This window comes from Haliotis asinina, chromosome 2 (assembly GCF_037392515.1).
Source record: "Haliotis asinina isolate JCU_RB_2024 chromosome 2, JCU_Hal_asi_v2, whole genome shotgun sequence".
NCBI classification, from domain to species: domain Eukaryota; kingdom Metazoa; phylum Mollusca; class Gastropoda; order Lepetellida; family Haliotidae; genus Haliotis; species Haliotis asinina.
Window position 1 is genome coordinate 79,094,143 of NC_090281.1, and position 12,862 is coordinate 79,107,004.

At 36.8% G+C, this 12,862-nt stretch overlaps 1 protein-coding gene across 1 annotated transcript; it reads left to right on the top strand.

The window, feature by feature from the left end:
* The first annotated feature begins 396 nt into the window (after positions 1 to 396).
* LOC137274388 (ras-related protein Rab-9A-like) lies at positions 397 to 9,258 on the top strand. The gene is made up of 2 exons (XM_067807546.1): positions 397 to 485; positions 7,619 to 9,258. The coding sequence occupies exon 2, from the start codon at positions 7,638 to 7,640 to the stop codon at positions 8,250 to 8,252; it is 615 nt and encodes a 204-aa protein (XP_067663647.1). The 5' UTR covers positions 397 to 485; positions 7,619 to 7,637; the 3' UTR covers positions 8,253 to 9,258.
* The last annotated feature ends 3,604 nt before the right edge of the window (positions 9,259 to 12,862 follow it).

Consider the following 12,862-nt stretch of genomic DNA (forward strand, 5'->3'; position numbering starts at 1 on the left):
ACGATACCATATGCATAAAATTAACAACCCAAACCTTTAGCCTTTACCGCGAGGATAACTGTGACCTTTGCAACATGTAATAATGTGTGATTTCAATTTCATATTATTTGGGACAAGTCAGAAATGTTTTGCCCGTCTCCTAAGGTACACGCCGAAAGCGGTCGTAAAATATCTAATGGCTGTTCAAGCACATACCGATCAAACAACGCATTCAAAATTCGTTTCTAGCTCATGGCGTTACAAAGGGTTGTGGGGCTATATTGCATCTAACGCAATTGTATATTCTTAGTCCGAAAGAAACCAGCTCACGAACGGCACATTTATACAGACAATAGTTGTGCTGCAAATAGTCTTAACTCACCGGAAGGGAATCCCTCTGTCAGGTGACTCGTCACATGACCTAAATGACGTCAAGTAACCATCATGTCGGAAAGATGTTGTCAAGAAATTATGTGAATTCACATTGCTGCGTTAAGACATAGGACGTAAGTAGCTGTCTGATTAAATTGTGACATGAGTATGTTTCTGGACACTGTGTGCGAAGCTTCAGGTTTGAGAACTGTTCGATAGTTGACAAGGCTGTCCATCATTCCGTGTCACTTCAGACAGTCAAAGGTAAAATGTCTCGTGACTGTGAGGAAGGCTGTGTCAACTTGTGACGGCGTGACAGAAGGAAAGTGCACAAGTAATTTATCTAAACATTCGGACTGTTTTTCTACAAAAAATCAATATTATTAAAAGATTATGCTTTCCAATGTGCACATTTATGTGTCAAACATTTTAAATTTCATCCCAAAGTCTCTTTCCTGTGCTAAATACTTCTACTAGTTCTAGTCCTACGATATTGTGAAGAAGTAAAACGTACGTCGGCTGTCATAATCACTTTATTATTACATTGGTACTTTTATTAGAATTAGCAGAAGAACAAACAGTTTCTGTCATTATGATTTAGTATTTTACAGATATAAATATGCCCATGGTCAAGGAGGATGTTGAATGTTCAGTGACCATTTGAGTATGTTGTGTGCATCCATTACCATTACTACTCTACTGTTTTGATCCCATCTGAGGAGTGTTGATGTAGCCAAGTGGTGAAAGTGTTCATGGTGACGACCTGGTTTCGATTCCCCAAAAGGGTATAATCTGTGTATTCCATTTCTGGAATAACCTGTCATAATACTGCTTGAATGTTGCTAAATGCAGCTAAAAAAATAAGCACTTTTATTATTCCATAAAAGTTATTAATGCTGTTTTTCATAGGTTCCACATCTGTAAATCAGAGATGAAGGCTGTGTGTGAATCTCATGTTTACTTGCTCAGTCCACAGTATTCTTGATTTATCAGGATTGTCAGCATCATGGCCATGCTTCTACTTAACAACTGGTACAGACTTTTGTGACTTTTAGATTTTGCCCCTCCCCACGGACCCCACTGAGAAAAACTTCTTAAGTATGTTAAACAGGTTCTAGTCTGGTAGTTTGTAATATTTTTAAAGGTCACATGCAACGTAAAATACAACTTTGCAGATTCTGGTACCTTTCGGTGTGCACTTACCGAAACAAATCATAAAAAATGCCAATTCAACCTGTAAAGTTGAAAAAAAACGCGATGAAAAAAAGCCCGCGAAATCGGAGTTCAAACGTTTCACTAAATTCCCCCCAGCGCTGGGGGGAAAACTGGTTTCAACAGCTGTGCTGCGCTGCGTCCATAACGCATGCGCAGTGAATAGGTTCGCGGAGCTTGAAACAGTATGCATGCCCAGCGTCTGAGGTCGTGAGCAATAGTCTAATCTCGGTTGTGTACACAAACAAGTACATAATCTACTCGTTACATAAAACAACTTGTTGACTGTGGCAAGCAGTCTCTGTCACAGAGAAAACTCAGTGTCTCGTTTATTCACACCTATATGTCTGTCTGCCTGTCTGCTAAAGACAACATGCAATACACAGCTTCAATCATTGACAACGTGCAATTTGAACTTAACACCTATCAGACTATACGACATAAAGAAAATAATTGTAAGTTGATTTATGACTCGTGCACCCAAGTCCCGTGTCTGCCACATTATGTAATTAGGCACGTGTGATACACATGACATGTTTTTATGTCTGTGGGTTGCAAACAAACTACATTCATTTTATTCGGATGACTGGATGTGACGGAAACTTGTGCAAACTCCAGATTCCAGTCCTGTTTTGTACTTGGACGAATGACAGATGGCTGGAGCCACGCAGTAGTTTACCATCTCTACTGACATGATTTTTTATTGGATCGAGCGCAAATTCAGAGAACATGTATTTTCAAAACCTAACATCTCTATATACATTCGTCATGGATATCGACTTCTTTTCGTGTATATGATTTTGCTTGACAACAGAATATGAATCCATACTGAAACGACGCATCAAGTACACAAAAAGAAGTTGTTATCCACAAAGAATCTTACTTTCTTGTGACTGGCTATACTTCTAAAATGCCCATCAAACAGATCATCTTTCTGTACACACAATGAACCCTCAGCATGTCAGCAAATGGAACAGCCAGTCGGAAGCCGTCGTTACACTTGAGTGCATATCCACCCGCTATGACTGGGTTCGGTCTCCCGAGGGCTTCGTTTCGGGGGAATTAAGCCCAAGTACAAAATATTGCACTTTCGAATCGCGATTGTACGCTTATAATTTTGTTTATTTGTTTTTTTAAAAGCAGCAATGTATATTATATGTCATGAATAAGTGATAAATGTGTTTTAATTATGTTTGATTTTTTGGTTGCATGTGACCTTTAACTGAACACAAAAGCATTGACATATCGAGTGAACTCACTCTTTTATTCACACGCTTAAATTTAAGCTGCAAATTTTCACTCTTTTCAACTACTTATTTTCTAGTGTTACAGTAACAGTGATCCTCTGAATTGAGCATGTAGAATTAGGGCTGGACAAGAAAACATTGACTGGGCTTGCTGGGAAATAGCTCTCACAGCAGAATATGATTAAGCACAGCAGGCATTTCAGTTAATCCGACTACCACTAATCATGGGTGTCTTTTAATATGTTTAAAATTCATTTTTAACCCAGAATCCAAGAGACACATGAATGTTTGGCATCCGTGCAATTACAAAGGTCCATTGACTTTCATATTTGCTTTTAATCCCAGAATATTTACATGATCTTGGGCACAGAATCGTAGCCTAGTGGCTAAAGCATTCACTCATCTCACCAAAGCACCAGGTTCAATTCCCAGCATGGGTACAATTTGTGAAGCCCATTTCCGGCATACCTGTTGCATGTGCTCACAGTGGCATAAACATATTTAAACTAACCTCACTCACATACACAATCCATTTCTATGAACTTTTGTGATGTCTATGATTCTATTAGAACATAGCAAACTTTCTTTTTAAAGAAAACTTTAAACTCATACATAATATAGCCCTGATCAGTATTATCTCTCTTTGCTGAAAACAAAGATCGGATGATTCAGGGTTGACACCATTGAGACATTGTTCTTTTTTGTTCACTTTGAGAAAAATTGGGAAAACATGTGATATGTCGATGTATTATGACATGTAATTGTATGATTGTTTTGGTGATGGAAACATTGGGTTCAGTGAGGTTCTTGAGAGGCATTTAGAAGTCGGTATTCTAATATAAGATAAATGTTATGGATGTCAACTTCTTTATCAGAAAAAGTTGAGATGCATAACATTAATCTTACTTTGGGTTCAGATCTTTAATAAATCAGTTAATGAGAAAAGCATGATTTACGGATGTCGACTTCATTATTGTGAAGTTGACGTCCATAAATCCTGCATTTCATATGGATTCTAAATGCCCTTGAAACTAAAAGATTTAAATCAGTTCATGCCTTTCTCATGTTCATATTGTTCAAAGCTGACTTTGTTTCATATACTTATGTTATTTCACTCTGGTATTCATTATGTTTTAATAACATACGGTACTGGCATGTCATTTCAAACATTTCAGTTTTTCAGATATTCAGCCAGTATGTTTTATTTGGGTTTGTTTTCAATTTAATTCTTTTTGTTTCATTGAGTAACTAATTTTCAGCCCAAAAAAGAGAAATATTTATGTTTGTTTTGTGCAGAATGCTCTTTTGTAGCCCTTCTTAACACACATCTCTTCACGCTTAGCCATTGCTTGGAAAATATGTGTCATCTTGCCTCAAAGGTGGTTATCAAAGCAACTATAGCTTATAATATCTACTTGCCTAAACTTGTCTCATGCTATTATTTTCATTAAGGTAAAGTGTAGTAATTGGAATATCGTGATTCTAATTAGATTGAACCATATAGTCTGTTATATGGTCTCTGATTGAATCAAATGTTACTAGACCCATCAGACTACTACTTGGAAGATACTGAACACTAGGGACCTGTTCCATTGATTACTACAGTCAAAGTTTCAGCTTCATTGTGGTAGCTTAAAAATATATAGAGAGAGAGAATTATAATCATTCAACTTGACTAACAAGAACAGGGCTGCCTGGGAATTGCAATCTATCCCAACTTAGAGTATGATTCTAGAATGCCAAGACAAGACTCAGTTATTTTAAGACCACCATCATATATATAGCTGAAATAGTGTTATATGAAATATTAACGGAATAAATAAGTCACATTTTGTCACAACATAGTAAAATTTTATATTATTTAGAAACAGCATTGTATTGGTATGACGATTCATCAATAAAATGAAGCCAGTACAAAGTTTAACATTTTCGTATATGGGAAAAGGATACTTCAAATGGGCCACTATACATCAGTGTTTTACTCTTAATTTTGCCGTTTTTTGGTATCTGTCATTTAGTGTCAAGAAATACTTGCATTTGTGTGATGAATAAAATCTATGTATGCTTATTTTCCCTTCCTACGTTTCTCGGAAATTCTTGCGTCAGGAACTGTGGCAAACAAAATAGTATCATAGATTATCTTCTTTCGGAATGAACATTAAAAAATGCTGACAGAATTTTATGGAATACTTTAAAGTGGTTTTGATTTTAAGGTGTTTTATAGTTGGTGTTAGAATTGCAGATATTTGTATCGTGTTCCATATTGTATCACCACCCTTGTATCAGGATTTGTATCCCATGCGTCAGTGCACCTTACTTTGGTAATATATCATCATGACTAAAAGTTTATTGCTGAACTCAGCTTGATCAAAGTGAAACTGTTTGCTATTGTACTTGTAGACTGCAGTGTAACTGTGACTAGCTGATTTTATGGACTACTACTCGTACATTACTTAACTGTATAATATTCATTGCAAATGACAATGTGCTTTTGGTCACTATTGCCTGTTTGAAATAAGATGTACTGCTGTGTCTTGACCTAGTTAAAGTGGACTGTGCATGGAGATTTCTATGAAATGGATCAATGTTATTGATGTGTCATTGTCACCTTTGACCAAGGATATATGAATGAATCTTGTGTTAGTTACCACCTCGAGGTCAAATATGTCTGTCAAATTGTCTCTGAACCATACAAGAAGAGATTCTGTATTCTGTGTCATTTTTAAGTTGCCAACTGCAGTTTACAAAATTCAGGCTTAGAAATACCAAGATTAGAAAGAAAGATAAGATAATAAGAAAACTAATTTTGTGAAGAGAGCATTGTGCATATATGCCAGTACTGCATATATGTGTATAAACATAAACATATTATGCTCATACACAATTTCACTTACTATGCTAACCATATAATGTATATGTTACTATGTGGTCATTGTTGACTGATTGATTGTTGTTTAACACTGCACTCAGCAATATTTCAGCTATATGGTGGCAGTCTTTAAATAATCAAGTCTGGACCAGACAATCCACTGACCAACAGCATGAGCAACGGCCTACACAGTTGAGATACTATGACATGTCTCAATTATTTACAGACTGCTGCTATACAAGCTGGAATATTGCAGAGTGCAGGGTTAAGCAATAAACAAAGAAATATCATTGTTTGTGATCAGTGTCATTGTCAATAGCCTTCTTGATCCTCTCATCCACAAATCATCAACAGTATTCAGGCATACAACAGACACATTCATTTACCAGATAGTCTTAAAACACTTTAACTTGCATAAAAAATTCAGATTTGTTTATGTGGTATTCCAGATAGAGTGAAGTTGTGTTTGTTGGGAACATACTGAAACTTGTAACCACTGATTACCTTGATAACACGATAACATCTTGAAGGATGTCATCACAAGGGGTGACTGCAGTGTCAGCTAGTCAATATACAATATGCCATGTTTAGACATTGATGAACTAGTAGTCAGTGAGCCCATAAAACCTTGATAAACACAGTAATATACACAGTAATAAAAATATAAATGAAAACAGGTGTAATTGACTGAGGTTTGATGGGCAAATATTGCCATTTATTATTATGTAAGAGTTAATGATTTACTGCAGTTTGTCCAGTGTCTGTTTAATATGTCAGTATGCTTCAAAATGAGGAAGGCTATGCACACCCTGAACTGTAACTAAGGGGTACTGTCAAAGTCGAGCCTGAATCATGCGAATGACCACGATAATTTCACAGAACAGCCAGTGTGTGTAGGGTGGCTTGCTATTATTACCTTGTCTGAAAATAATCTTCTGTGAGGCGTGTGTAGCAGTTAATACATTCTATCTACCTGAAGAGTAGATATAATTGTCACATGTAGCCTTGATCTGATGATAGCCTGGAATGCATGTTGTCAGGTGACTAGCACATGGTATATATTTACAAGGTGATGCAGAGAGATATGATAGCATATTCAACACTTTGTCATGTAGTGTCACATGATGAGTACTCTAGCACAACTTGCAGCAGTTGTATTTGGCTTGCAGCCGGATTAGTATTTTGTTAAGTAGTGGATATTTTTATATAAAGGATATTGCTTTGAAAAAGTGCTGAATGTTTTCTAAATCAAAGTAGTTAATCAAGATATTTTACAGTAATCAGGTAATATTTCAGTATTGTGTGATCTTTAATTACTTTAAGATTTTTTTTGTAATACCATCATAACTAGGTCTTTTTCTAAACTTGTAGTTATCATTCATATTGATACTGGTATGTGTGAATGGACCCTTGAGTGGCCTAGCAACAAAAGTGTTTGTTCGTCACACTAAAGACCGTGTTCATTACCTGGGTGCAGTGTGTGAAGTCCATTTCTTGTGTCCCCTGCTGTGATGTGTGCTGAAATGTACGAAAAGTACTAGAAAATGTGCTGAACCTCACTCACTGTTTTGTCAATTTACAGTGAAGAATAATATTAGTATATTGACAGAAAAGGTCCCCTCTACAAGCAGTTTGACTAATATATTCATTTGGTCACAGTATGTGGAGTCGTACCATGATAGACAGGTGCTCTTTTCACCATGCAGTGTTATTGTCAGAACTCACTGTTTGAGTACACTGGAAACAGTCAAAAAATCTTTCATAAGGTGAAACAGGACCCAGAGACACTGTCCATGCAATCATCACAGAATCAGTTATCTTCATGCTGCAATGGTGTAGGCAGAATGTTGATTCTAGGGTGCTAAACCACTGTTAGTGATAGAAAGTAAAAGAAAAAGTTTTGCCAACATATCTCTAAGTTTTACACTTATGTCCACAGGTCCTTTCTTTGATCCAAGATGGCAACTGGGAAATCCAAACTGCTCAAGGTGGTTCTCCTAGGGGATGGAGGAGTTGGCAAAAGCTCATTGATGAATCGTTTCGTCAGCAATAAATTTGATTCTCAGTCCTTCCACACTATAGGTGTAGAGTTTCTAAACAAAGATGTTGCAGTCAATGGAGAAAATTACACCATGCAGATTTGGGACACAGCAGGGCAGGAGCGGTTCAAGAGCTTGAGGACACCGTTTTACAGAGGTGCCGATTGCTGCCTACTCACATATGCTGTGGATGACCTACAGAGCTTTAAGAACCTGTCGATGTGGAAGAAGGAGTTCTTGTATTATGCTGATATTCAGGATGGGAACTGCTTTCCCTTTGTAGTCCTTGGGAATAAAGTTGATGTAGAGAAGCGCATAGTTTCAGATGAGGAAGCAATCACTTGGTGTGGACACAATGGCAGCATTCCTTATTATGAAACCAGTGCGAAAGACGCTACAAATGTTGACAAGGCATTCAAGGCCGCCGTGCAACGATTGCGCGAACTGGAAGACAAAGTTGAAGTTAAGACATCCCATGGGAACACAGTTGATTTACGAAAAAAAGCAAAATCTAATTCAGGCTGCTGCAGCTGACATTCCTTATGTGGTACAGATACTTATATATGTTTAGTAGTTTTATGAGAATGATGTTTGTTAACTGTGAAGATGTTGCTATTGACCCTGCTACCAAAATCATAATAATTCTACATATTTTGGAGCAGCTGTGTTAAGTTCTGTACATTGGACAATCGGAACTGTGCTATTGTCATTATACATGAGTGATAATCAGATGTCCCATGGCAACTGAAGAAATGGTTTATGACTTCTTACTCATCACTACTAACGAGCCAGGATATCCCTCCAGAGAATCATTCATTTCCTGCACATTGCTTGTTGGTGTATAGATACATATATACACAGGAGATATATATTTTACAAGATGGTGTGTGCGACCCTGTCAGAAGCGTCTTGAAATATTGTCATGACAACTCCTGTTGCTAAACGGCTTTGAGGTTGCTAAACGCTCAGGGATTGACAAGGCCAACAGCTCCTTTGTTGAATGTATGGAGAGTTGATAAGGAGATTGTGTCTATCCCTCCACATTATTCAAATTCTATTCTCTCTATCATTCAGTTTAAATGAAGCTGTGACTCAAGAACGCAATCTGAAAGATCTCATCATGTATTGAACTGATGTGTATTGTTTTAAACTGCTTTTAGCAATATTTTGGCGGTATCACAACAATCCTGTTTTAAGATCAAGATGTATATAATGCAGACAGTGTTGTTGTATTTATTACAATGACAATGAAGATTTAGTCACACCCACCCAGCAAATGTCCCCATAGATACCAGTGATACGGACCATGATGAATGGAGGTGAATAACATCCGTTACAATATTGACCACTCATATAGTAGTCATTGTCAGTGTAGGCTTAACAGTAGAGGTTCACTTTGTATATGACCTGATTAGTTCATAGTGCATACATGGATATTTTTGCTCAATCAGTGACCGAGATTGGACATGCTAAAATTGATTTAATTGTATATATATGAAAATGAAATGGAGCAAAATCTGAATAAATAGTGTAACCAATACCAGGTGTCTAGCTTCATGTTTCACCCAACACACAAATATGAAGTTGCTGAGGACTCCAGTTATAAGTACTAGTAATAACTTTTTTCTATTTTCAGGACATAAATTCTGTAAAAACCTCACAGAGATGGTCTGAGGTTTTGAGTCAGATCAGTGTTTCATTGAGTGTTATCGGGGATGGCAATTTTCTGCAAATCCATCTAAATCTGTGGAAATAAAATATAAATCAATCAATCCTAGACTTAGTTGGGGCTACAGGCCCAGCTGACCTTCAGCTGAAATCACTTAGTTTCAGTTTTATTTTTAGTTGTTTTTGAGATAGATGTCAGTTCATTTGTCCACTTAGAGCCAAATGGGCTGTTCATACAGTGATATTTTTTTTTCTGCCCATTCCCTACACGTGTACTGGACATACATTTGTGTGTCACATAAAACCCTGGGTATATTGAGTTCTCATCACTAGTTATTGCAAACCTGATTTTGTGAAGGTAGTGAAATACAGGATTTATTGCTCTTCTCAGTGACAACTAGATATTGTTCTTGAAGAGCTATGAGACCACTTAGGCAACAAAGATATAGAGAATCTCACCCAAGAAAACTGTAAAATGAAAACTCATTCAGCCGAGGTGAATGTAGCCAAGTGTCTACTGATATCAAATATATCAACACGAGTTGATAGATGCTCTCCAAGTATAACAAGTGTTGAAATAATTGATATCAGTAGACATAAGGGTGAGATTCTATTTATCATCCCAAATCATTCTTTGTTAGTCTTCAGTGAAAAATGTACATCTCTGAACACAGTACTGCCATTAGATTTGCAGTTCAGCGATGTCATAGCATTGTGATGTCATCAACTAAACATAGCAATGATACTATTGTCAGGACATTGTACAAAACCTTCTGTCAAAACAATATCTCCTAGGAGATATCGTCTGGTCTCGCAAGGATTTCTCTTGTGGAACACAGTTTCGATGATAAAATGAGAATATCATGGATCTAAAACAATGGTTATTTTAAGAAACAAGCTGTTACTTGGAAAGGTGATTTTAGAGAGGCCTACGTCTAAGAATCCCCTTGTGTGCATCAGCCTCTCCAGGATCCTTATGTGAGTTGTATGTTCATACGAATAACTATTCAAACTTTGGACCTATGATGATCTGGGTAAGAGTTGATTTTCAGGAACCTGTGAGGGGCGACTAATTGGATAGTGTGGTCAGACTTGCTGACTCATATCATTGTATCCAATTACGTAGATCAATGCTGTTGATCACTGAATTGTCTGGTGAGACAACTATTTACAGACCACCACCATATAGCTGGAATATTGCTGAGTGTTGCATTTTGGCACATAGCAGGCTGAACGTACAATGATCAGTAACATATACGTCGTTTTCTCATTATTATGACAGATGTCAACGCTGAAGATGGGTAAAGTAATTTGGATACATCTATTGTTACTATCATGGTTTTACCTGAACAATTTTTCAGGACACAGTAATGGGCATTATTTCAGTTTATATCACAGGGGCCTGTATCATGTGATTGTGGACCATTAACCCAGTGATTATAGACATTATCTATGCCCCAGACAGTAACCACTGTAAGAGGCTAAGGATACTGCATGACACAATCAGCAATGTTGCTCATTGTGTCTACCTCTTCCTGGCAAGTCCATCTTACAGGCAAAGTCCAACCTGATTTGGGTACAATGACATGCAGTCACCAGCCCATCCTATCCCTTTCAACAAGCCTTGGTACAAGGTCTCACACCATTCTGTACCATGACTAGAAGTACAAGCCATCATCATTATTTAGTCACCACATACAACAGGCTTAACATAGCATGTGTAACGTGGAGGTATTCAGAAATATGTAAAATGTCTGTAAAATGTAAACTCATTCAGCATAGGTTTGAAGCCTATTTCTGGTGTCTCCTGCCATGACATTGCTGGAAAATAGCTAGAGGTGGTGTAAAATCATACTCACTTATTCTCATTCATTGTCTAGATGATTAATAATTTAAAATAGTATATGTAAAACATTTCATGACGGAAAATGAAATAAATTGTGGACATCAAACTAACTACTTGAAATAGATTGAATATTTCAGACTTCATTGTATAACATTTCCTCACCACTCCCCTTTAGTTTATGTGATATATTATTTTAAAAGTTTGATTTCAGATAAAATACATAATATTTTTTGGTTTTGAAACACTTCATCCCCTGACCCATTGCAAAGCCTCCATGAGAGACAGAGTACTTCTCAGCCCATATTCAAATGTGTAACAGCTGCTTTTGAAACCACAGGATAGTAATTTTTAACCTTTTCAGTACCATGCTAAAGTTTACTAAATGAGCACAGCAGGAAAGCTATTTTTAAAATCTAAAACAAGTAGTGTGTAACTGTAGCATATAATTAACATTTATTTATTTATTGAATATTTTAAAATAAGTCATGTATGACTACTAAAACTGAACAGAGCACATCAAAATATAGCATGTTGACATTGTATTACATGGCAAACTGTCAGTATGATTTACGTACATGTTCTGTGTGACAGTCTACTTGATTATGCCTGCAGCATGTGATAAGAGACATAACATCACACCAGGCTGTAATATAGCAGTCTACTGCTCACCTACAGTAACTGGGTCAAGTGCTGGATGGAGCAATACATTCAGTACATCAGCTTGACACTTCCCAGTTGACTGATGTACATGTAATGCGGTACTCATGGATGCAAGGAAAATCTACATCCTGACATTTCAGATGTAACATCTGAGTGGAAACATCATGAATACTCCCTGAGGCTCAGGCATAGTAGACACTATTTGACAAGGCTGGCCAGTTAACTTCTAGAATTACAGTATCTTAAGATTGTTATGGTTGAACTGTCTTCTAACATATGCAAAAAAACAGTCAAAAAAGACTTGATATATTTCAGCTACAGCTGTGAAACTTCACATTTTTCAAATTAAAAATAAGTAAATATATACATGCTCTTGGAAACAAATGTGGGAACACATGAAAGTACAAGTCTTCCTTTATTCATTTCCAGCTTTCTTCACAAGGTAGGCACTGTGAGTGAAATTCTGGGAAAAAATAGAGGAACACTTGTACTTTCATGTGTTTCCTCAATCTTTTCTAGGAGTATATTTATGAAAAAATACAATGGAATGTTCGATGCAGAGAGTTCGTTTTTAAGGTGTCCCAGCATATTTTTTCTTAAATGATTATTAGAATGATATCTCTTTTGATACATCCCTGTCCTCTGTGACAGATATTTTACTATTATTAATATTTTCTACAGACCACACAGTATCTGTGGATGTACAAGGTCTCACACCATTCAGTGAAGATACTGAATCACATTTATGCGCATGAAGATCATATTACCTTATCCTGTTAAAGAATACAGTAACTGAAATACAAGACCGTAGCTCCAAGCGAAACAGCAGACACTATGATATCAGACGACGAGATGGATTTCAGGTGGAGTGTATGAGATGAAGTCAGCTTATATGTGACAGACAGACCTGCAAGTACCTCAGCCAGTGTTATTTACAAAAATATGTTATGATCATATATATATTATATTG